Genomic DNA, 23,574 nt, shown 5'->3' with positions numbered 1-23,574 from the left:
ATACCAATCGAACTGCGATACGTAAACTGTATCCTCAGGCTGTCAGCCATATCTGAGCTGCCTGCACTCCTATCAGTGATGCCACATTTCATTCCTCCCAGCACACAATCACAGAGCATGGCCTCCACGTCATGATATATTGCCGTTTTTCGCACCTTCTGAGACTTTCAAACCTGTCCAACACAGCTTCCAGAGACAACAAACCGTAACACACGAAACAAAGTTTGTGAGCCAAACAACAAATCTTTTTATTTACACTGAAGCTTGAATCACACTGAGGGACCGGACGGTGCTAAGCCACTGGCTGACATGTCACACACATTCCAGAAGTCGGTTTCGCTGTTGACTTTTGTGTGAGTACAGAAGAAGAAGAAGTGCAATCATAGTTCTAATTTAAACATCTCAATTGGTTCTTATTCTTACTTTTTGTGTAACATTTTTATACAACTGCTGAAAATAGGTTGTCATAAAAGGCTCCCAAATAGAAAGGCTGTGGGCGTTTTGAGAAAAACCAGGAGAGGCAGAGGAGAGAAAAGAAGATGGATGCTCTAAAACCAGATCTGAAAGTTGAACTGAAGCATTTCAGGTGTGTCAGTCACATTTTAATCCAGACCGTAGTACCCTTTTGAGTCCATGGGCCGTTACAAATCTGGTACTGTAACTAAATCAGATTATTCAAATGAACTGACCCTGTCTGGTAGTAAGTTATAGCAGAGAGTAGGCTGTGAGTGATTTGGTCCAGTGAAAGTGGGACCACCAAGCCTCCCTGCACTTAGTGAAAACACCAGAGCAACGGCACAACTGAGAGGTTGGGAAGAGGAGGAAGAAGAGTGGCCACGAAGTCTGTAGGGCAACGAGGACTCCTGCTGGAATTCGGATGGACAAATGTGAAGAAAGATGATGTCAAGCAGAGGACAGAAAGGAGAAAGAAAGGGGGGGGGGGGTGTGCTCAGAACTTCTTGAACTCTGTGTCGTCCGGTGGGCTTATTTCCACTTTTCTCTTGCCCACATCTTTCCAGTTGGTGCTCAGGACTGTACCACCTGACTCCATCTGCAAAGGGAGGAGAGGAGAGAAATCACTTCAGTGGAAAGATCTGTCATTTCATTACTGCTCTTCTCTGCTTATAAGTGCTTAGGGCTTTGACAAGTCCACTGCAGCATCACTGACTGCATAAGTATTGATTAACAAGGTGGATTGTGTTTGACCAGTAACTAATTTTGAATTTTCTTGTTATTTCATAAAATAATTAAAACAGGGTCAGGAGGGACCTTTGTTCTCCTGAAGGTCCGGTCTGTCAAATGCAGAAATTACTACTCCACATGGATGTTAGGAACACCATCAGCTTTAGGCTGTACGTTGGAAATGACAGCAAATCTTTTTTTCAAGTGTACCGTGGTACTCCGGCACTATTAGATCAATAACACAAAATGCCAATCATCAATTAGCATCAATCACACACCCTTACACACATCCTTACATGCACATAAATGAGGTCTTACTGAAGCTCAGTAACCAGACAATGTCTTGCTGCATCGTTCCTTTCTCCATGTGTTGTATTCCTCATAAATATGTGTTTATCAACAACAACTAATGTATCAGCTTTAGGCTGTACGTTTTAGTTTCTTGCTTTAATTAAAAGGACATTTTTGACAATTAACATAAATGTTGGGACGACTGTCCCGAATGGATGTTTGGATACATGTGTGAGGCTGGGGTCCCTGTCAATTCAGGGTGTGTGCACGCTGGAGAAGGACTGTTTACAACAGGGATGCAACGAAATGAAAATTCTTGGCCTTAGCCGAAACCCAGATTACTGTACAATTACATTCACATTTTGGCCTATTTTTCTTTTTTACACCATTGCATAAATTAAATAGTCAAAATGTGCTTTCTACTCCGTGTTTCCCACAGGATTTGGAGAGACTATGGTGGGTGGGTCTGAGGCCCAAGAGGATCCAGTAAAGTAAATTACATGTCTCCATTTACTTTTAATGTACACATGTTTTATACGTTCTATGAATATAATTAAATTAATCTTATTTCCATACTGTATAGACACCTTATTTTGAAAACCAGACTTTGTCACATGTGTATCCTCATATCGCTTAACATAAAGACTCTCTTCAGGTAGGACTCTCATACTGCAACACTCGTCTCTGTAAAGAGAGAAACTGACAAGATAAAGTCGCTAAACTGCCTGTCAGCTCGCTCTGGTCCGTTTCAGTTACCATAAATGCTTGAATATGTGTGCACTCCAAATTTAGGTGCGGTTAGCTTAATTGCCTTCTCACAAACGAGTGACAGAAACACTCAAAGCTGGTCAGACCGTTTGTTGCCTTTTCTAAGAAGCCAGCCACAGATGGAGCGGATGTGCTAGGAGCCAATTCAGCAGTACAATTTTCGCGTCGTTCTCGGTCACTTTAAGATGCTTCCACACTGCCGACATGTCAACGTAATTGATCTGTAAAATTTAATTGGCCTTTTGACTTACTAGGCCGAACACCGAAAGTGCTTTTTTTGCTATTTTCGGCCGATTAATTTCAGTGGCCGAATATTTTCTAAAGGAAATTCAAAGAAACTAAGAGCAATGGTTGGTTATCCAGTGGACTATTACCAGGACGATTATGACTGATTTTCCTTTGATGGTTGACCACAAGTATTTTAACAGGAGTACACAGACAAGGATCTAACTCAAATGGAGCTGTAAGACATTATCATCAAGATTTTTGAAATGCACCTGACTGTAAGGGACCTATTTTTACAATCAAAGTGCACAGTGTGAAGTGTCCGAAACCACTTTTGCTAGTTTACCGACAGAACAAATGGTCGGTGCGCCAGGCGCATGGTTCAAAAGGGCTGTGGTGTCTTAATTAATCATGGGTGTGTTTTGCGCATAACATGCAATAAATCGCCCATTCCCTTTTAATGCCAGGTGTGCTTGTACCTTGGCGCATTGCTATTAGATTGTTAGAATAACGGCACATTATAAACAACGTAATAATATATAAATAAAGGTTTTTTGCAGCAGAGAGAGAGTGAGCTCATGTGGACGAGTGAGAGATGGTGTGTGAATATGGATAACAATGTCGACGTAATATAAAGACTTTCTTTGATCATGAAGCCTAAAGTTCCTCTTCAGTTCTGTGGTTTATCAGTGAAGTGTATGAACTACACTGCAGATGCTCATCTCCTCTATGAAACATTTGTATCCTCACTGCGCTGCATTATTATCTTCCAGGTGATTTCTTTATTGTGTGTTGTACTGATGTATGAGTGTTTTATTTAACGATTTACATTAATGATTAGAAAGGCTGCTGTCAGTGCATCCCTACCGATCCTGTCGGAGTGGGACATTTAAACAAGCAATGACGTTATGTTGCTGTGCTTTGTGCGTAAATGCGCACAGCGTCTCTCTGGGGAGCATCTCACTTTTAGAATAATGCACTCTTTGAATAGCAGGAAAATAGTGCGTCATTGACTTTAGACAGGGTCAGGTTTTTGTTGGTGAATGGCACAATCACTTTCTGCTGCCTCAAGATAGCAATGCGCCAACAATGCGCCTGACCATACCTCATTCTAACCTCTTAAACACAGACACCCATTTCCAGGAAAAAAGCCTAAATTAACATACCCAGAATGCATCAGGAATAACTCCTCAACCATTAGGTCTAGATGCATAATTCTGGTGTCCTTTGATAGGTAAGAAGCTAAGGAATATAAATTTATATGAATATTATAATCTAATATTCTATTATTATTATTATATATAATATTCTAATATTTATTTAGCTATTAAAGAGTAAACGGAGATGCAATAAAGGAAAAGATGATATTTTCATCCTCGCCTGGTATAAAATCTATATTTTAATAGCAATATCATTAGACGATGATAAAGACTGTCTGTTCCAAAGCAACACTTCCTGCAATTTGTGGCGAAAACCAAACTTAAGAGCTCAGAGTAGGGATAGGGATCGATAGCCGGTTCTAAAAGGACCCGGTTCCAAACTTTCTCAAAACCTGAAAATCAATAAGGTCCGAACTTATCGATACTGCCATCAAGACTAGCGGGTCCTACAATGTAACGTTATGTCTCTTGTAGGGCTGTCCCCGACTAAGGATTTACATAGTCGAATCGGAATCGTCAAGTCCTGCCTATAGTCGACTAATAGTCGAATCATGTCTTTTTGTGTGTGGCGAATTGCGCGAGCGGGGGGGGGGGGGGGGGGGGGGTGTTACACACGGTAAGCTCCGCTTTATTCTTGAGAAGCTGCAGAGCTACAGTCTCTCATTGAACTTACACTGTAAATTTCCAGCTAAACTGAGGCTTTTTGAAGACCCTTTTCTCTCTCTCGCCTGTCATTCACTGGTCTTGTGTGAGTTTTGCGTTACAGCTGCCGACAACTACATGCACGTCGCAGTACCTTGCGGGTCTATTTCAAGTAGCCGGCTATTTAAAAACGATAAAATATTGTTTGTGTGGTTCATCAACGGCGATAAATTATCCGAAAATCCTGCTGTATATTAACTTATTGGGAGAAAAGCTGCTGGCTGAGACAAACTAGGTGCTCCTTTTTCAACCAGTTAACGTTACCTGCAGGCAGTGAATAACAGAACCGCAGATAGGAGGAGGAGGAGGAAGAGGTAGAAGGAGATGGCGCAATGGATAAGATACATGCCTTTGGTGTGAGAGACCCGGGTTCGATTCCCACTGTGTTGTGTTAAATGTATGTTAATTTTGAGAGCTTTCGGATGCTAGCGCTGCTTCCATATGTTGTTTTGCTGGAGTTGAGCTTCCTGAATCTCTAACAGAGGTGGAGAGTGCAAAGTTAGCATGACCCCAAGTCAGAGCATCCACAATTATGAGAATAAGACCAGGGATCTTTGTGTGCAAAAAATAGCTGGCTACTATGGCATTGCGGTTTAAGTGATTACCAGCATTAAAGACTAAAGTAACTTAAGTATAATACTTACAAAGGATTTGTTCATAGCTCGCTTGACCTCATCTGAGCCATCGCAGTAGATCTGCTGGAAGAGCTTGTTAAGCGCTGCATCTCCCTCCAGCTTCTCACTTTTCTCCTCCTCGTTGATGTCCACCACCATCTTGTCCCATTTGCAGGAATAGTGGGACGATGATGGGTACTGATCTGATGTAGAAGGGACTGTGTTAAAAACACTACAAGTTCATACAGTTAAATCAGAGAAATGAGATTTTAAAGCAGCGCAGAGACATTGGTAAGACGCTAAGAAGAGCTCTTCAATTCCTGTAAAAAAACTGAAACAAATAGCATTTTACATATTTTTACAATAATGTTTTTGACATTTGAAATAAATGCAATTTAATACCTTGACTTTATCATCTAATCATCTAACCAATATGTATTACACTAAAATAATTCTGCTCACTTTGCTACTGAATCATCCAACTCAGTCGCTGAAGGATCGCATTGTGATTTGATTTCTATATTTTCAGGATGAAATACGCCCACTATAATCCCAACAAGAGATGGAGAGGGAGAGCGGGAAATGTAATCCAGACGCAGATTTGCATAAATACAGCACCAGACGCACAGTAGACAGATTCAGGCCAAGTGTGGACATATTCAGGCCAAGTGTGGACATACAGCAATGTGATCCCATAAAATCAGATGTCATCTATCGTGTTTAAATGTAACAGTAGTCCAAGATATAAGCAGGCTCTTAACAAACAGGGTGTCCTGGAGGCTGAGCTGGTTGCATGGAAAGGGTAGTTTGGCTGCCCACTTAACTTTTACTCCCCCTTCCACTCACACACACTTACATAAGTAATTAATCCTGTCAGTAATAGGAATGTGTGGGCTAAAATACTGAGTCACATCTTGCTGTCATACCTTTCCCTCTCTCCCTGCCTACTTTTGCCGTCAGACTAATGAAAGGCTCTAGCAGGGCTTGACTGCCCACTCTCATTTTAGTGCAGAACAGACAAACACAGAAGCTTATATTGATCTTTGCAGAGAGAGAGAAATAAGAGGAGGGTGAGGGAAAAGGGGAGAGATGAGAGCAGAGACAGGAGGATGGTTGAGGGGGGAATAGGAGGGAAAAGAGCGTAAATGTAGAAGCTGTAGACTGACTCGGATTGAAGTGTTTGATGTTGGACTCCTGTCCTTCTCCCTCCAGCTTCTCCCATCTGATGGCATCGGTCTTCTTCATCTTGAACTCCACCTGACAGAAGAGAAGGGTGATAAGGGAGAGGGGGGATAACAATGTTTAACAAAATGCACTTCTTTGGTGCGCGGGACAAAAATAACGCTTCCATTAGAGTGACATCTTAAAAGTACAGGACATCAGATCATTATTGAGGCCAGAGAGGCTGTCTGTGTGTCTGTGTGTCTGTGAGAGAGAGAGAGAGACATCAGGGATATGCGGGGGCACAGCTCAATCTCGAACCTCACTGACAGACATACTGCACTAACGAGATGCCTGTCAGCCAGAGGGCCAGTGTGAGGCACAGAGCGAGCGGGAGGGAGAGGGGGAGGATGGGATCCTAATTCCACACAGCAGCATCTGATCCAAATCATTACACCAGCGGAACATGGGAGAGGAGGAAAACAATGAGGAGAGAGAGAGGGAGAACGTGGACACGCGCTTTTTAACGCTGAGCTGCATTGACAGGGCACATACCAGCGAGACACGCGAGCTGTCGCGCTATCCACGCCCCACCCACCCCCTACCGCCTATTAACGGTGTGTGTGTGTTTGATATGTGTGCATGTGAAAGACAGGGCTGGTTGTGTCGGTGCAATTAAGGAACATTTCTGCTCTGCTGGGCGATGTGATGATTCATTTATAAGGGTGCCAGAGGAGAAGAGGGAACCAAGAGGTAGACGAAGGTTAGAGACGAGGAGGCAGAGAGTGAGTGAGGGGAGCAGATTGAGGGAAATAAGACAGTATGATCGCTGCTACCTTCTCCACCGAGGCGATGAGCTAGTGCGAGTGGCGGTACACTGATAGATCACTTTGGTGCGTGTCAGCGCTTTCTGCCCCACAAAAGGGCCTTGTGCACAGCGAGTCATCTGTACAGTGTCCGAAATTAACTTTGTGGCTCACCTGCGAAGGGGCTGAGAGACTAAAAAAAGATCTCTGCTGAGAATACAGGCTACTGCCCAAAAAAAAAAAAAAAATCACAGTTATCCTTCAAAAATTACTTTTTTGCAGGTTTGTGCACACAGTCTGATTCTGTGTTGATTTAAATTCAGACACTCTTCCACAGCTTTTCAACATCAGGACTGGGGGCTGTGTCCGGTGCAATTCTCCGAAAACAGCAGTCTGCCATTCACACTCACAGTTCATTAATCAATTAGTCGATCAAAATAAAATTAATTGGCAACTATTTTTAACTATTTAAGTGATCTTTGTCATTATTTTTAAGCAAAAAACATTCTCTGGTTTCAGCTTCTTAGTATTTAATGCTTTTTTTTTCATATATGAAAGTAAACCAAATATCTAATGTTTTAGACAGCTGGCTGTATAAAATAAGGATATTAGAAGCTTTCAGATATTATAACAGGCATTTTTAAATGATCTGTGTTCTGGCGTTAATAATCTGCAGATTAATCGCGAATGAAAAAAATGGTTAGCTGCAGTCCTAGTATCTTGGCGCTATAGTACCATTCTACATGACCACTGGTGTGGTTCCAAGTACAGTGCATCACATCTGACCATATGCAGCTCTGATGTTGGGTGTAATCATTTCCAAACCACAGAGGCCAATGCAGCTGTTTTTACTGTCCAAAATCTAGTGTAGACTGAAATAATAAACACTGATGGCTCAAACATAAACCTATTAGTATTGTAAATTATACAGTATACATCAGTGTTTCTATGTTGATTTATTAAACCCTGTTCATCAGTTGTGACTGTGTGTGTTTGACAAGCTGATTTTAATCCATTTTTGAGACAGCTTGTCTTTGAATATATAATAATTTCTGTATTGACAGATGCACCTGAAATCGGGTAACAGATTTAGTTTTTTGGGCTCTGTTGGGGGTCTCACGGTGCTTTGAGGACTTATATAGAAATATAAAAAAACTTTATATAAAAATACTGATCTGACAGACCCGGTCTAATGGCTGATAAATACGGCTAATTGACATTCAGGCTCATATGGCCTTTGTAGCAGTGCTTGTAATTCTGATTAAGTTAAATTTAATTTCTTATGAGGGGTGTGCAATACTGACAAAAAACAATATCTAGATATTTTCTGGGATTTTGTCAATAATGATAATTAGACAACATTTGGCATCCTTCAAAAATGTGCGTGTCAAAAAGTCAAGTGTGAGCGTAGCGTGTGTGGCAGAGCAAAGGTTCAGCAATACGTCCTTAGTTAAGCAGTAATGTACAGTGTAAGTTACAGTGGCCGGCGAATAAAGACTGCAGCTTCTCAAGACTAAAGCGGAACTCCAGTGTGCTGCTTGCAAACTGTTAAAGAAAGATTGAAGGGGGTTAGCCCCGAAGTTATTATCAACTATGACCCGGGAAAAAGACAAATTCTACCAACTACAGTCTGGGAGCCAAACAGGAATGGATAACTATAGGATATTAATTGTTGCTTACTAATGATATTAATGGAAACAGGTCTTATTAATGTATTTCAAACTTAAGTATTTAAGTGAAAACAATATAAAAACACTGAAATCACCAGGGCAAGTATCAAACTGTGCAAACATTTCATCTGTCACTATATTAACTATATTAAGTTCTGTCGTAGCTGTTGTCTTAGTAGCTTTGATTCTGTCATCATCACTGTAGCGGTGTTTGGTACCTTGGCTGGTTTTGTCCTGTAGTGGACAGCGGACTCCCGAAGCATTTCATATTCTTGAGAATCTGTGCGGTGGTTAGTTAGTGGTCTTTAACGGCAACCGAGATTGACGTCTTTTGAGCAACATCTGTCTTTATAAAGCCAAACCACCTCCATGTGAGTGAGGTTGTTTTTAATCTAACAACATAGATTGGCAGTGACTGCGCAGATGAGGTGTTTGTCAGTGACGTAGCCTACTTGATATTGTCTCCTCACACATTGTTAAAACAACAATGAAGATATATTTGCAGACGATACATATCGCACACGCCTATTTCTTACATAATTTTTTTATGTGTTTAGATTTTTGAACTCCTGTGGGTGAAGTTACATATTTTGACCTTAAATCTTAGACCAGCTATCTGGCCAGTAGAGTTTACGTATTCAGTTTTGAAAGCAACTCAATAGACAGTCTGACTTTTGTGTTAAAAATAGTAAATGACCATAGAAAGTCAAAGGCAGAGACAACGTCTACAGGACCAAAGACTGGACATCAAGCAAATTAAATGTTATCGTCTTAAAATTGCCAGCCAGTGTTGCGGGTGCCATTAATTGTCTTGAATGTTTTTGCAGCGGAGCTTGAGCCGACGCTCTGTGTGTGCGCTTCTATGCGTGCTCTTGGGCCATACAACATTAATCTGCTGCCACATCTGTGTTTCCTGGCTGTTAAGGGACATGGCAGGTCAGGCGCCATGTGTGTGTGTGTGTGTGTGTGCGTCTCTGTGTGTGTGACAGGCAATGCAATTGCTCATAAAGGGATGTGACAGCAGAGTCACATACAGGGGCCACCACCCACAGGAACCCATGGCTGGACAATACAATACAGCATAACACCCACACACACACACACACACACACACATGCTATTTACAGAGGGGCACTGGGGTCCCGTGTCGCTTGTCACATGTGTTTGTAACTACCACCCCCCGCCCCTGCCACGACTCCTCACCCAGCATCTTCTTTTTCCAGATCCCCACGGATTTCAAAACAAGCTCGGCTAGAAATGAAATAAATATAAACATCCTTAGACGTTGACAGGCATGCAAATTAAAGAGGGGAGACGCCACTTTAGCTATTTGCCAGAAAGAGATGAGTTTGGGACTGAATGAACGATTGTGGATGCGAAATTGCGTTGAGTGTGTTTGCGCGCACACGCCCAAGTGTGTGTGCGTCAGCCGTCTGTTCTGATCAAACACACTGGTGTGTAATTGGCTCCCCGTTGTCGCGGTGACCCCTGTGGTTGGAATGTCTGTCGTGGTGGAGGACAGGAGGAGGTCGCAGTGACAATAATGTGCTACAGATGACACACACACACACACAGAGCAAATACTTTGTGTAAGTGGCACAAGTGTGTCGAAAGATTACGGTTCAGCCTCTGTATTTGTGTGTGTGTGTGTGTGTATGTGCTTGCACACTCATGCCCGGCTTAGCCTCCCCCTGCTAAGTTGTCTTTAAAGACAGCGGGGAGATGGAGCGTAAACATTGTGGAGCGAAGAGTGCAGGGCAGCCTATTACAGAGACAGACAGACCGACATTAGTTGGGAATCAACAGCTCCGAGGGCAATGCATTTTTTTTTTTTAAACGCTCATTTGGGATGCATGCCAATCTGGAGAAACTTGATTTGCTGATGCCGTTGTTCATTTGAATGTTTTTTTCCCCCAGTGGCTCCTTGGCTTCGGAAACGGCTCCAAAATATTTAAATGAGAATTGAGAAAGCTGCTCAGTTCGTTTGGGTCTCTCACACTGTTGTGCATGTGCGCATACATTTCACCTGGAGATTTCAAAAAGAGTTAGGTGCTCTTATGCCGTCTCAAACCTTTGAATGCTGCAATTACCAACGAGGGCTTATGAGTTCCCTGGTGTGTGTGTGTGTGTGTGTGTGTAGGGGCCATGTGTACCGGAGGAGCCCAGTGGACCAGGGAACAGTCAGGGCTTTGTGGGAGAGGAGGAGGGTTTGTACACTCACATACTCCCTCTCGTTATCTTAGAGGTAGGTGTGTGTGTGAGTGTGTGCGTGTATGTGTGTGTTTGTGAGTCCAAGACAGAGCGAGAGATAGAAGGTGCACGTCGGTCTGATTGACAGAGAGACTGACAAAATAAAGACAAAGTAGGTAAATGAGGAAAAAAAAAAGAGGGATAAAAAAGACAGACTGTAGAGAGAGGACAGAGAGAGTCAGAGACCATGTTCAGCTGCGGTCTCTCTAAGACTGAGCCCTTGTTTAAGCTGCAACCCACGTGCACCTCTGGTATGCAGTTTCTGCTGTTGCCATGGAAAAGTGAGAAAGTGAGCAAGAGTTTTTTTTTTTTGAGAAGGGGCAGTTTCTGTGCAGGTCAGCCTCCACTTTGCACAGTGGAGCCACTGGATATAACGCACACAATATAGTCGTCAGGTTATGTAACGCTACTAATCAAACATCTTTTTGCTACCGTGGCACCATACAGTGATTCCAGCGCCTGTGATCATGTACTGCCCTTTCATTCCCCCTGTGGCCTTGCTGTAAAATAAATTAAAATAAATATCATAATTGCCTTCAGAAACTATGTGGCTTGGCTTGCATGTTTTTTGATGTTAATACCATAGCATATCTTTTCAGGCCCTTGTTTTTTGTTTATGCTTGTTCATCGATGATACACAAATATAGATCTAACAGAAACATAAATAGGACTGGCCCTGGGTATAGTCTGCAATGTTTTGATATAAGTGCTGATACAATATGGAGTTTTGGTACTCATATTACTTAGAAATACAAAGATGTTGACCTTTTTTCCATTTCACAAACTAAGATAACGGGTTGATAGGTTGACTCTCACTGTTCTCTCAATTGTCGTTTTATAAAAACCTACTGTACATGACTAGCGGGAGCACACAGTGGAGCATTTAGCAGCTAAAAAACACTTTCCTCGTGGTTGGTAGAGACCAAAAACAGAGCTAAAAGAAAGTAAAAGCCAGAAACACGACTCCAAATGACTGATAATGTGGCTCCGAAAGTGCTGGAAATGTAAATAAGCTGTTTGCTAACAAGTTTGCTAAATATACACGTCAATGTTGTTTCAGCTTGAACCCTATTATTCAACAATATTCATAATATTGTACTAATGTGTATTGTAATATTGTTGTTTTTAAATTACGCAATCAAATATCTGGCTTCACCAAAGCTTTTTGCGACACTTTAAAATCACTACAGGCTGCACAGTTTTGTCTTTTCATAAGACATTTACATAATGTATTTGACTCTGTTTACCTCAGTAATCTACCATTAGCTGCATTAATATCATCTTCACTCCACTCGACTCACGTAGGTGGCTGTGTACATTTTGTGCATCTTATTACAACTCTTTCATTTCCCATAAAGGTCATCTGTCTCCTACATTACATAACTATTCAAGATGATTACAATTTTATCAGTAATAAACTTTTCTTTCCCTCATGTAGAGTTTAATTTAATCAAAGTAAACCTTGTTGAGTAAAGATCATTAAATTGTCATTTATTTTCTAGACTCATAATAATGTCATAAATATGTCTTAGTTATGTGTGGACCACCTGTGTGAAGCGACACAAGTAGTTAACGTGACAATTATCCTTTTACCAATTATAAATTACTAATATCTAATGAGCTTTTGTTGAGTTACTTATAACAGAATACTACTAAAGATGCTTTGGAAGATGCTGTGACATTTTCCAAAAACTTTGGCCGGATTGATCAATGCCCTAAAAAAAACAAATTCCTCCTCCTTAATGATTAAAAAATAATTAAGCAAAACAACCTGCCTCTTGATACGCAGGCTACAAACTGACAGTGGTCTAAACCCTGAATCAGCACACACTCAGCCAGCACACTCATTAGCCCACATCCTCTAGAATACACACTAATTAGTCTATAGTAAAAAATGCCCTTCCTACTCATTAGGCCCATAATCACCTTAAACAGAGCTGAGGAACTCTCAGCGAGTACAGCCCTTCTAAATGTGTGTGAACTGTGTGTGTGAGTAGGAGGGAGGATTGTGCATATGCGTGAATCTCCTGTTAGCGGCTAAGATGAACTGCGCTAACGTCTCCACAGGAGCTGCACTGTATACAGCGAGAGTGGATTTTTTTTCTCCTACAATAAGCTTTTGCCAGCATTAAGGAATTATAGGTAGTGACAGCCTACTTTATAGTGCTTTAAATTATTGAAGAGATTATGATGTTAATCTCAGCGGTAACCTAAGTAATGATCAGTCACAATTTCAGTTAGCTGCTTAAACTCGCATTGGCATGGGTTTCTTCTAGAACTTTTTTATTGACATCAGCTATTAAGAGAGTAAAAGCCTGAACACACAGAACATGTCATGTGAAGTGCTCAAGCAAAATTGCAGTTCAGAGATTTGAAGCATTGTCAGAGAAGTGCTCGCATTTCTCCAGTGTGAGACATTACTACATATTTTCTTTATAGCGACATAAAAATTGTTCCCCGACATGTTTAATAGTCTGCTTCTTTATTGATGATAGTAACTAATAGGTTGGCAAGGCTACACACAGTGTTCTCAATGATTCTGGGCGAAATTCAATGACTTTTCATTGACTTTCAAAAACTTAAGAGCGTTTCTGTGAGCTTAAAATGTTGGTCCTTCCTTGTTTGTTTATGTTTTTCAGTTCGGAAAAACTTGAAAGTGGTAAACAGTTTTATTTTCGAATACAGCTAGGCTTGCTGTGGAGAAAAAAACACCATCTGTTACATACTGTGTGTAATTATGAAACAAGATATATAGGATGATGTGTTAAATTACTTATTTGTTAAATTCCTTGTTATTTCATGACTTCCCAGAGAGGAAGAATAAATTTTCCTGACTTTCCCTTGAGTTGAATACACCTCTGAAATCTCAAGATATTTACCAGATATGACATGACCATAAGCATCCTGGTAGCTACGTCACCTGCTTAGTCTGAGGCCATTTTATAATCTCCAGTTACTGAGTGTTTGTCAGTTGAGGTCACTGTGACCCCAGAAAGGACAGAACCCGCAGTTGTTTGCCCTGTCTGCTCAAACATCAGAGAACGCACATCACAGTGCTTTGACGTGCATAATGGACAATTTAACAGAATGCAGGTCAGACACACAGTTTGTTTCTGCTTCATGTCATCTGCCACCGTAAAATCTCCGTTAAACCTGTTAAAAACTTGTCAAACAATCGAAAATGGATGCCACAGTGTAAATAATGCATAGCTGCTCATGTTAAAATCAACACGTTCATCCTAAAAAGTGGACTCCCTGTTGATTTCAACAGCACACAAACTGCACTAACTAAACATGAAGTGACTGTGATACCTTGGTGGTGAGGATCTTGAAGTTGCTCTGTTGAGGGACGATGGGGTGCAGGAGCTGGAGGTGGAGGTTGTAGTTCTCTCCTGACGCCAGTTGTATCGAGGCAGAGAGCTGAAGAGAAACCACAAATTAGGCACCACCCCTCATTGGCTTTCATTGAGTTTGGCAGTAAACAGCTACAAAGCCTTTTTCAAGGTAGTGCTGTGACCATGAAGTAAATCATCCTTTCAGACCAGTCATTTTTACATTTTAACAATCCCCATGTTCAAACTGTAGTATCAATATTTCATTTTATTCAGCAGCAGTCTTTAGAAAACACACAACAACAAAAAGAAAGACAAGGAGCTGGGGGTGAGGATGAAAGTGTCAGCTTGTCCTTTAAAATAATCATCTGATGTGGCTGGCGTGACGGCCAGGAGTATCCTCGCCCTGTCCCCTTCAGCCGGGGGGTGGGGGTGGGGTTGGGGGGGGGGGAATCAGCTCCTAACAGCCTGTCACTCACTTAGACTGGGTGGCTTGTTGGTTAAGAGGGACATGGCCCTGGCTGTGCCCCAAATCCTCACACTCGTCATTTGGAAAATCCTGCTCTCAAAAGGAAAAGCACTGAAACATGGCCACTAGAGGAATAACTTGCCTGTTTTTGCTGTTGAACAGTACCTCGCTTCAACTTGCAATCTTTTAAAAATCGCCACCTAGCATTTCTCTAGAGGTGGACTTTTCTGCTTTGGAACCAAATACATGTAAGAAGTAGTTCATCGGGGATAAAAGCTTAGAAAGTTAACTAAAGTAGCTTTTGGGCGATTCCACAAAACTATCAAAGATTTAATATTCATTTCCAGTTGAATTCCTGCGCTGACTGTAGGTATACAGCTGCAGCATACTCAGTCACCGGGGAAAATAACTGGAGCCACTGCCTTTCATCTTTAATTTCTTTTGTATATACTGACCCAGTAAAAAATATATGAACTTATCTGTACTTCACACCAGAGAAAGAGCCTAACAAGTGACGGTCTGATAGGGAGGGAGTGAACTATTTCTCTTGAAATGGGTAAACTCCGTTTGTTATTCTATAAGGAAAGACAGAGCTGTTCCCTGGGGTGCCCTGCAGTTACCCCTCAGAGAGAAGGAAAAAGAGGTGGAAAGAGACAAAGGAAAGGAGAAAAAGATAAAGAAAGATGGTGGTCCCTGGAGGGCTCTGTAGCTGATCCTAGATCAGTTATGCCTTCTATCTACAGACAATTAAGAGGTTGGAGAAGCTGGGGAGGGTAAATTGTTCTTAGATCTGTACTTTGGGGGCAATGTTAACAAGGCACCACTGGAGGCATAGTTGGGTCCATGGGGAGAGGGTGTGTGTTTGTGTGTGTGTGGATGAGACCCATCTAATGGGCCCCCCTGAGGAAACACCCAAGAGCTAACCCATCCCTGTCTCTCACACACACACACACCGGAGAAAACAGACTCGTTACTTCAACACTGCATTTAAGTGTGTGTTTATACCTCTTTTTCCATGAAGCTGACACACACACCATCCTTGGGTAAATTTTTTGCCATGACTGTGACAATGACTTGAGATTCTGTTTGGTACCAGTCATGTCTGCAAGAAACACACACACAGAGAACCATAATAAAAATAAACTTCATGAGAAGAGCTTAAAAAGAATAATATAAAGAAGCTCATCATTAACATGCATTTCTCTGTACATTGTATTCTCAAACACAGAACAGGCCTACTGACGCACTGAGGCTTGGTTAATCATTACGCTAGTACAATAAATAAAATAAACATTAAAAAAAAAACATAAACAGATGTCTAGATAAGGTGTGTTTACATTTACGCACTTACTTCACAGGTGGAACTGCCGGTGTCTGCTGGGTCATTAAGCCCCCGAGACGCAATGACAATTAGAGGGGAGGATTTGGCGATGAGGCAGAGTGATGAAAGAAAAGGACAAAAATGAGAAAAAAACATGACAACAACAAAGGAAGCTTAGCAAGACTTCCTTCTTTGAAGCAGGAGCATAGACAAGCCTGATGCTCTCTACTGACGCCGAGAGCAACAATGCCCCCAGGTGGCCGTGCAGAGAAACTCACCCTGTTGACGCTGCCGAGCCGTGTCTCCTCTGGAAAGAGAGAAGGCAAATTTGGGAAACATTTAATACACCCCCTTAAGCTGCCGAAATCAAACTCTAGTCTCTAAAATAGAATGCTTGCACAGCTATAAGAACACAACTTTTAGCCTAACATACACTTGTCTACAGATAAACAACAGCAGGCAGATGTGCTGCTGCCCCACCCCCCCCACCCCCACACACACACAAGCCCATCCTTGCCACCAGTTTGTTTACTGGTCCGTCCACGCCCATTAAAAGCCCTGTGAGCCCAAGTAAGCCTGATCACCGTTTACCAGCATGCTATCATACATTATTCACTGACTTCATTACAGAGAGAGAGGGCATAGAGAGGGAAGAGAGTGATGAGATGATAGGAGGCGTGGTAATGTTGTCTTAATGAGGTCGCGTTTGAAATGGTAAGAAGGGGGGCTGTTTGGGGAAGAAGAAAAAAAAAAAGACTGACTGTGTCAGCAGGATGCCTCATGTGATGGAATAACCAGGTGCCGTGTGTGTGTGTGTTCGCTGGCGGTAAACACACTGTCACCAGAAGAAATGACGACTGCTCCTGGTGTGAGCGTGAGCAAACGCAAGTAGGGTACTTTCAAGTTTTAGGGGAGGGGGTGATGTACACCCTGGTGTGCATGTGTTTGTGTGTGTGCAAGCTGTCTGTGAGCAGGCCTATGAAGGGGTTGGGTCTCATCGGGGGCTTTCAAACATCAGTAACGTTAACTCTGATGAATCATACCGCTCCTGGGAGCGTGTGTGCACGCGGGTGTGAAGCGTGTTTGTCAAAACTCATGCTCTTGTTTACTTGAGATGATCCAGAGGGCCCAGGCATCACCAGCAAACAGAAACATACCGCCCAGACATGGCATGCATCTTTTATTGGAAGAAGCAGCTCTGCCTCAACCCTCCACTACTGTGAACATATACTGCAGATTTATGGATGTGTGCAAGCTCATTTGTTTGATCAGATGGGCTCATCAGCTCCCTGACTGTGCCATTTAGCTCAGTGTTTGATAGCAGGGAGTAAATAGTATATAGATGTTAGAGTGCAACTAGTAATGGATTTTGTAGTCTGAAACCTTTTTTAAAATTAAAACCACCATAACTAAAACAAACAATTTGCAATGAAATTAAAAAAGACGGTTAATTATCCTAATAAACCTAAAATAGAACACAAGTTCTAAATACTGAAAAAAATTAAAACACCGACATTAGAGAAGTTTCAGTTCAGCAACTTACCCCCCATCATCTCCTCACACCGTTTGATCCAGTTCTCAAAGGATTTGTCAGAAACTGTGGAAATCACAAAAATGAACAGAAATGTTTTGTCTTGCTTTGCTACTAAGTAAGAAATGTTGATACGAAAAACAAAAGACTCAATAAAAGTATTAGGAAAAACCCATTGAGGACATCAGTGAGGCGTTAATGAAGTCTAATGTAGTTTGACTAAGTGCAGGAGAAGGTTGAAGGCATTCATTTAATAGGTTTGTTTCTAAAGCAGAAATGAAGTGGGCATATATACTGTATGTGTTTAATACATTACTGTGGGAAAGCTGGACAAAGGAGGTGCAAATTTTCCAAACAAATTTTGACAAACAAATGATTTTGAAACCCTGAGCCTATTTCTTTATCTTTTCCACCACTTATTCAGTTGCCAATGCAGCATTATAGGGCCAAATTCAACAGTTTGTTATGTAATGATATGCAGCTATAAAAATATATAAATAAATAATATATATAATTCATGCCTTGGTGACAGCGATGCTGTTATAGCCATTGCTTTAACATTTCCTTGTTCACCTGTTGCTGATCACTCCAGCTATCTTTTAAATAACAAAGCTACTTCATATAAATATAACAAAGTCAGAATCCATGTGTTGTTGAACATGTGTTCTGTGGTTTTGGGTGACCTTCAGTTTGACGAACAGAGTTGGGAACAATGTGGACAGACACTGGGCTTCACAAGCTCGCGTGATCTGGACTTGTACCAACGCTTGTAGTTACTGGGTTTTTGGCCAAAAATGCACAAATGCTCTATTGTAGGCTTGATCTTACTTAGATGAAAACAAACAAAGAAATCAATGATGCAATCGGAAAAAAAGCGTCCTTTTATAATTATTTTAATACGGCTGTACTGAACCCAGCCTAGAAGATATTTGCAATCTGCTACTAACTTCTCTTCTTGGAGTCTTGCAGGTCCATTTATTTTTACTACATTTTTATAGATTGTATGTTGATTTTATGTACATTTTGTACAAGTTTTTACCAAACAAATTCCCAATAATTATAAAAGTAAAATGTATAATTCGGTCAGCTCATTTATGGCATTTTTCCAGTTGTTTTTTACTGTTCAAAGTAAGTAAAAAGAATAATTTACTTGTTTATGGTTGAGGTGATGCAAAACAGTGAAATCAAAATTGGAAGATAAAGGAAAATAATGACAACTTCTGGCAAAGGTTAAATCAACATTCTGGTGCAAATGTAGGTTATATGGTATAGAGCTGAACTGATTCATTTATCGATTAGTTGATCCTCATTTTAACTTGCTACTAATCTGAGAATCAATTATTATATTCATTACTTTGACCAGCTGTTTAATTAATTACTTACCAAAATAATAAGCAGATTAATTGATAATGAAAATAATTGTTAGTTATATCCTTAATACAGTGTAAAAGACCAAGTGAAGCTCAAGGTTTGTGAACTCTATTAAAGTAATATAACCAACATTCAAGGAGACAGATTTTGCACTTAAGAGAGTGACAAAAAGAAGAGTGAGGCAGACAGGCTACTGCTGCGAACAGTGGTTGGGTAGAGAGTGGGATGATGGAAAGTTTGTACTCGAGGCCAAAATAGGCTGTACTCACCATCAAGTTGCTGTCCCTTAGTGAGAGCTGCATGTGCTGACTCATAGCGGTTCAGGTGGTATTCTGCTATTCTGCAGTTGGGGAAAGGAAAAACATGTCACACACGCTTACATCGGATTATCACAGAAAAATGAAAGTGACCTGTGACTTGTGACAAAATTTGGATCATGTACTTAAAAAAGTTAAATGACGAAAATAATTCTTGAACATAAACTTTATGGCTATCTGGAGATAAAAGATGAACTGTTAATATAAAACGCTGTACATTTTGAAAGTAAATGTGTCAGTTTTAACGAAACTCAAAACTTTAGCAGCTGGAATCATGTGTTTCACTTTCACGCATAGCATAGCTCATGATTTACCAATAAACTTTTTATTACAGCTTGTGCAAAAAATAACACAGGATCCATCATCATCACTGAAGCTTTAACACACACCAAACATCTACAGATGGGTGACAAATTAAAGGAAAAACCAACATGAAGTGTCTTAGTATGGAGTGAGGCCACCATGAGCCTCCACAACAGCCTTGCCAAGTCTGTGGAACTCTATTGGGGAATGAACACCATTCTTCAACAAGATATTCCATCATTTATATAAAAAAGGTATTATTTAACCAGATATTATCATTGAGATCAAGATCTCTTTTGCCAGAGTACAGCCGATAGAATGAAAACCAAGCATAGCCAGACATGGAGATGGTGGTGGTGAGCATTGTCTTTCACACTGGTCCAAAATCTTTCATAGGTGTAAAACTGGGTTGAGATGTGGTGACTGTAAAGGCTGTAGCATTTCATTCACTTCATTTTCAACCTCATCAAACATTCAGTGTGCCATGATGCACGGAAGAAACTTCATTTGATATGTTTCTCCCCTCTATTATTCAGGAGGTTCCTTTAATTTGTCCCGCATTTGTATTTGTTTGTGTGATTTTCCATATTTTTCTTTATCATATTAAAGTACACACCCTGTTCGCATGAAAGCAAGGGGAAGGCTGGGTTGTAGCTGCTGTGCTTTTTTGGCATCATCAACAGCACCTGCAGAGAAAAGACAATACAATGTTTATCATACACAAACATTCGTTCAGACTGTATCACTTGAATACTCATGCCACTCTAATTTCCTCTACTACTACTACCATAATATTAATTCAAGGATCTCAATCTGGACCACAACAGTTACTCCAGTGTTTGAGGAACCATACCCAGTTATATTATTATATACTGTGAGCAGTTATCAAAAAAAAACCCACAACAAAACAGTTTCCAGTAAAACTGGAGGACATTTATATTTCCTGCAAGCAACTACGCTAATGCATATTCATTCTTGAAAAAGACTGTGTGATAACCAACATGTCTGTCAACACACGTATGTAGACTTACCACTGTAATTTTTCATAAGTATGTGGGCATAGGCACGCTGGCAAAACCACTCAGCGTTGTCAGGGTCTCCTTGTAAGGCCTCATTAAGAGCCTAGAGGGAAAGGGATGGCAGAAATGGGCAGTCTACAGTACTGTTTTGATACAGTTACAACAAAGAAAAAGTAACACTAAACAAAAGGTGACTGGTTTGTTCCTCTGTTTACTACCCTGTCACCACAAAGCATTTTTGGTACTGTATTATCAGTGTTTCCTCTAGGATTTTTTTCATTGTTTTCCAATGGAAAATATGTAATTTCACATCATATTGGGCCATTATTTTCACCAGAACTCTGAACAAATAGTTAGAAAAGCTAGAGCAGAATAACCAACACCCAAAGATCCGTCTACTGGAGGAACTACAACCTTTAGATCTGGAGAAAGTAATTTGGTTGGTTCTGTTGCTCCACAGTGATTTTACAGTCACCCCTAAGCCTTAAAGGCCGGAAAACCCTGTTAATATGACCTCAGAATCATTATAGATACGACTGTTCATGTTTGCCTTTTGTGTCTTCATTTTACAGCTTCTGACATTTATCTGTAGACATTAATATAAAAAATAGGCAACATGAGAAACATCCTCCCTTCTGAGGTGCATTTTATTTGCACATTAAAATCCAAAAAGAAACATCTCCTCATTAGCTTAAAAGGACTAGTTTGCATCACTAATTAGCCTTACTAACCTCAGCTCCTCCAGTCACCTCCTTCCTTTCTTTTCCAAAACCACCTTTTCGGACTGAAAACTGAAAAATAATTTAATCAGTCTGTACAGGACAGAGCTGCAGGCTACACCAGTTTAGTCTAAGTTTGTACCTGATGTTCTCAACATTGGACAAGTAACGTTTGGTAGTAATAAACTACAGCTTTCTATAAATTGAGCTAATGTTAAGTTACATAGCAGCTATGTAGCTGCTGCTCAGCTGCGCAGTCTGAAGGGGCTAACTTTTCCAGCAGGTGCGAAACAATAGACTTTTCTTGGTCTTGAGAAGCTAACACACTGTAACAGACACCGCACATTTACTGCCAGAATATTTTCCTCCGCTCACCGTCACTTTCTGCCGCTGCTCTTATAAAACCATCTGTCACGTATGTTCTGCACAGAACGAGGAGAGGAAGCGAGCCGAGCATTGAGTGCTGCCGAGCTCGCACAGTGTGCGAGTCAAAACATTTGTAGCGCATAGTTTAATGATCGTGGGAAATTTTAGTAGTGGCGGTCGTGATTCAGCAGCGGCGAGAAAACACTGAAATTATTCTGGGCTCTATTTGGCAAATAAAGTCATTAATGTGCTGATTATGAGTAACGTTAGCATTAATACTAACTGAGTACTGTATGTTTAACCCGAACTGGAATGGCAGCCGTAGTAGTGATCATAGAGCAGTTTCCATTATTCCATTATTATTCCATTAATAACGAACTGGAAGGAACTACTACATTGAAAGTGTGTTTTAAATCTTAACAAGTCAATCAAAGTAGAAAAGCATTTCGTTACCGACTTAACTTATACTTGAATCTGTTGAACACGCTGACAGCATGACAAACACTATTTATCATGCACGTTATCTAGCTCGTAATAACTCCTTATGACTGAGAAAGGTTGCATTTTATGTGTTGGTAAAGCAGAATAAAATAAATGTCCTGCTAATTTAGAAATTGTACTGTTACTGTAAAGTGTGCTAACAGGAAACGTCAGCTAACTTTGTTAGCTAGTGTCAAAGTCAGCGCTAACATCAGAAACATTAACACCACCGACACTGCACTCAACTTCCTTTATATACAGCTGGTCAGAAGAAGTTAATGCTAACGTGATAACCGGAAATTTATTAAAACCGTCATGCTATTTGTTTACGGCTAGCTAACGCCAATGTTTACCTCCAGAGCTTTCTGTGGATCTTCGTCAATGAAGCTATCGGGGAAGCTGCTAAAACGAAAGGAGAGACCGACAGTTAGCCGGCTGCGTATAAACAAATATATTGAAAATATAAAAAAAGCTCATTCACATTATATGTTGCACTTGCCGTGCGGTTGCCATGGGCTTGCTGTGGATGTGGACAGTGTTTCTAGAGTAGCAGGAAACTTCTAGCAAGATGTGGAAACTGCTGGAAACGTGATAGGAGCAGCAGCTTGAGCCTAGCAGCAGGGCCTGTCAACATCCGATCCGACCGCCGCTCACACTGCCACTGCGTCACCTAAAGGCCTGGAGGACGCATGACATGACAGCGTCCTGAAAGGCAACACATCTCTGATCTCTGACATTAAAGGTCCAGTGTATAATATTTAGGAGGCTCTATTGACAGAAATGCAATATAATATACATAACTATGTTTTCAGTGGTGTATAAACACCTTACTTAATAAACCGTTATGTTTTTATAACCATAGAATGAGCCATCTGCATGTACCGTGGGTCCTCTTACATGGAAGTCACCATGTTGCGCCGCCATGTTTCTTTTCTACAGTGACCCAAATGGACAAACTGCTCTACAGAGCGCGTTTTGTCAGTATGCTGAGTACTTGGTACTCACAAAGAAGAAGAAAAGGAGAAGAACAAGAGCAAGTAACATTAGTAGTAGTAGTAGTAGTAGTAGAAGTAGTGGTAGTCGTCTGATTTATTATAAGTAAGAAAAGAAGAAAAACTTGGACAAATAGAGGAGCTTCTCCTCCACGCTTAGTGAGCAGTGACCAAGTGGGAAACTTCAGGTCAGAGAGTCCCTGAAACCTTTATTCTATTGAACGGCCAGCAGGGGGCGACTCTTCTGGTTGCAAAAACAAGTCTGGCTCCATTAGAAATAATGTGAAAATGACCCCACTTCTCAGCTGAATAATTACCTCAGTAAACACTTTCCTGATGAGTTTATGGTCTCAGTCGCTAGTTTCAAGTCTTCTTCAATACAGAATGATGTTCACTTAGTAAATAATAGTCCCATTTACTTTAAAATTGACCATAAAGCAGATTATGTTTCAGGATGGGAGTATCTATGATTGACAAGTCGTTACCATGGCGACCTGTCAATCAGGCTAGCGATGATTCGTAGCC

General features: G+C 40.9%; 1 protein-coding gene across 5 annotated transcripts; it reads right to left on the bottom strand.

The window, feature by feature from the left end:
- Positions 1-223: 223 nt before the first annotated feature.
- Positions 224-22,702, bottom strand: sugt1 (SGT1 homolog, MIS12 kinetochore complex assembly cochaperone). Of its 5 annotated transcripts, none has more exons than XM_038718627.1 (13): positions 22,557-22,702; positions 22,411-22,459; positions 20,505-20,595; positions 20,090-20,159; positions 19,123-19,193; positions 17,495-17,548; positions 16,230-16,258; positions 15,982-16,007; positions 15,636-15,732; positions 14,142-14,249; positions 6,109-6,199; positions 4,973-5,145; positions 224-1,051 (listed from the first exon to the last, which is right to left on the bottom strand). In XM_038718627.1, the coding sequence occupies exons 1-13, from the start codon at positions 22,568-22,570 to the stop codon at positions 950-952; spliced, it is 975 nt and encodes a 324-aa protein (XP_038574555.1). In that variant the 5' UTR covers positions 22,571-22,702; the 3' UTR covers positions 224-949. The 5 variants fall into 5 exon arrangements, with proteins under 5 accessions (XP_038574555.1, XP_038574556.1, XP_038574552.1 ...); XM_038718628.1 differs by having other exon boundaries at positions 22,411-22,456; positions 22,557-22,701; XM_038718624.1 differs by having other exon boundaries at positions 22,539-22,688.
- Between the last annotated feature and the right edge of the window lie 872 nt (positions 22,703-23,574).

This window comes from Micropterus salmoides, unplaced genomic scaffold, assembly GCF_014851395.1.
Source record: "Micropterus salmoides isolate LMB-PRFRI ecotype aquatic unplaced genomic scaffold, ASM1485139v1 Ms_hic_scaffold_14, whole genome shotgun sequence".
In the NCBI taxonomy this organism is placed as follows: domain Eukaryota; kingdom Metazoa; phylum Chordata; class Actinopteri; order Centrarchiformes; family Centrarchidae; genus Micropterus; species Micropterus salmoides.
Note: the sequence above shows the minus strand (reverse complement) of the source record. Positions and strands in the feature narration are given on the sequence as shown.

Coding starts and splice junctions, on each gene's coding strand:
- sugt1 (XM_038718624.1), bottom strand. CDS start 22,570: ATGGCAACCGCACGGCAAGTGCAACATATAAT. Junction 16,259..17,494: donor GTGTGAGGAGATGATGGGGG/GTAAGTTGCTGA, acceptor CTCTCTTTCCAG/AGGAGACACGGCTCGGCAGC. Junction 6,200..14,141: donor TCAAGATCCTCACCACCAAG/GTATCACAGTCA, acceptor CTCTTCTGTCAG/GTGGAGTTCAAGATGAAGAA.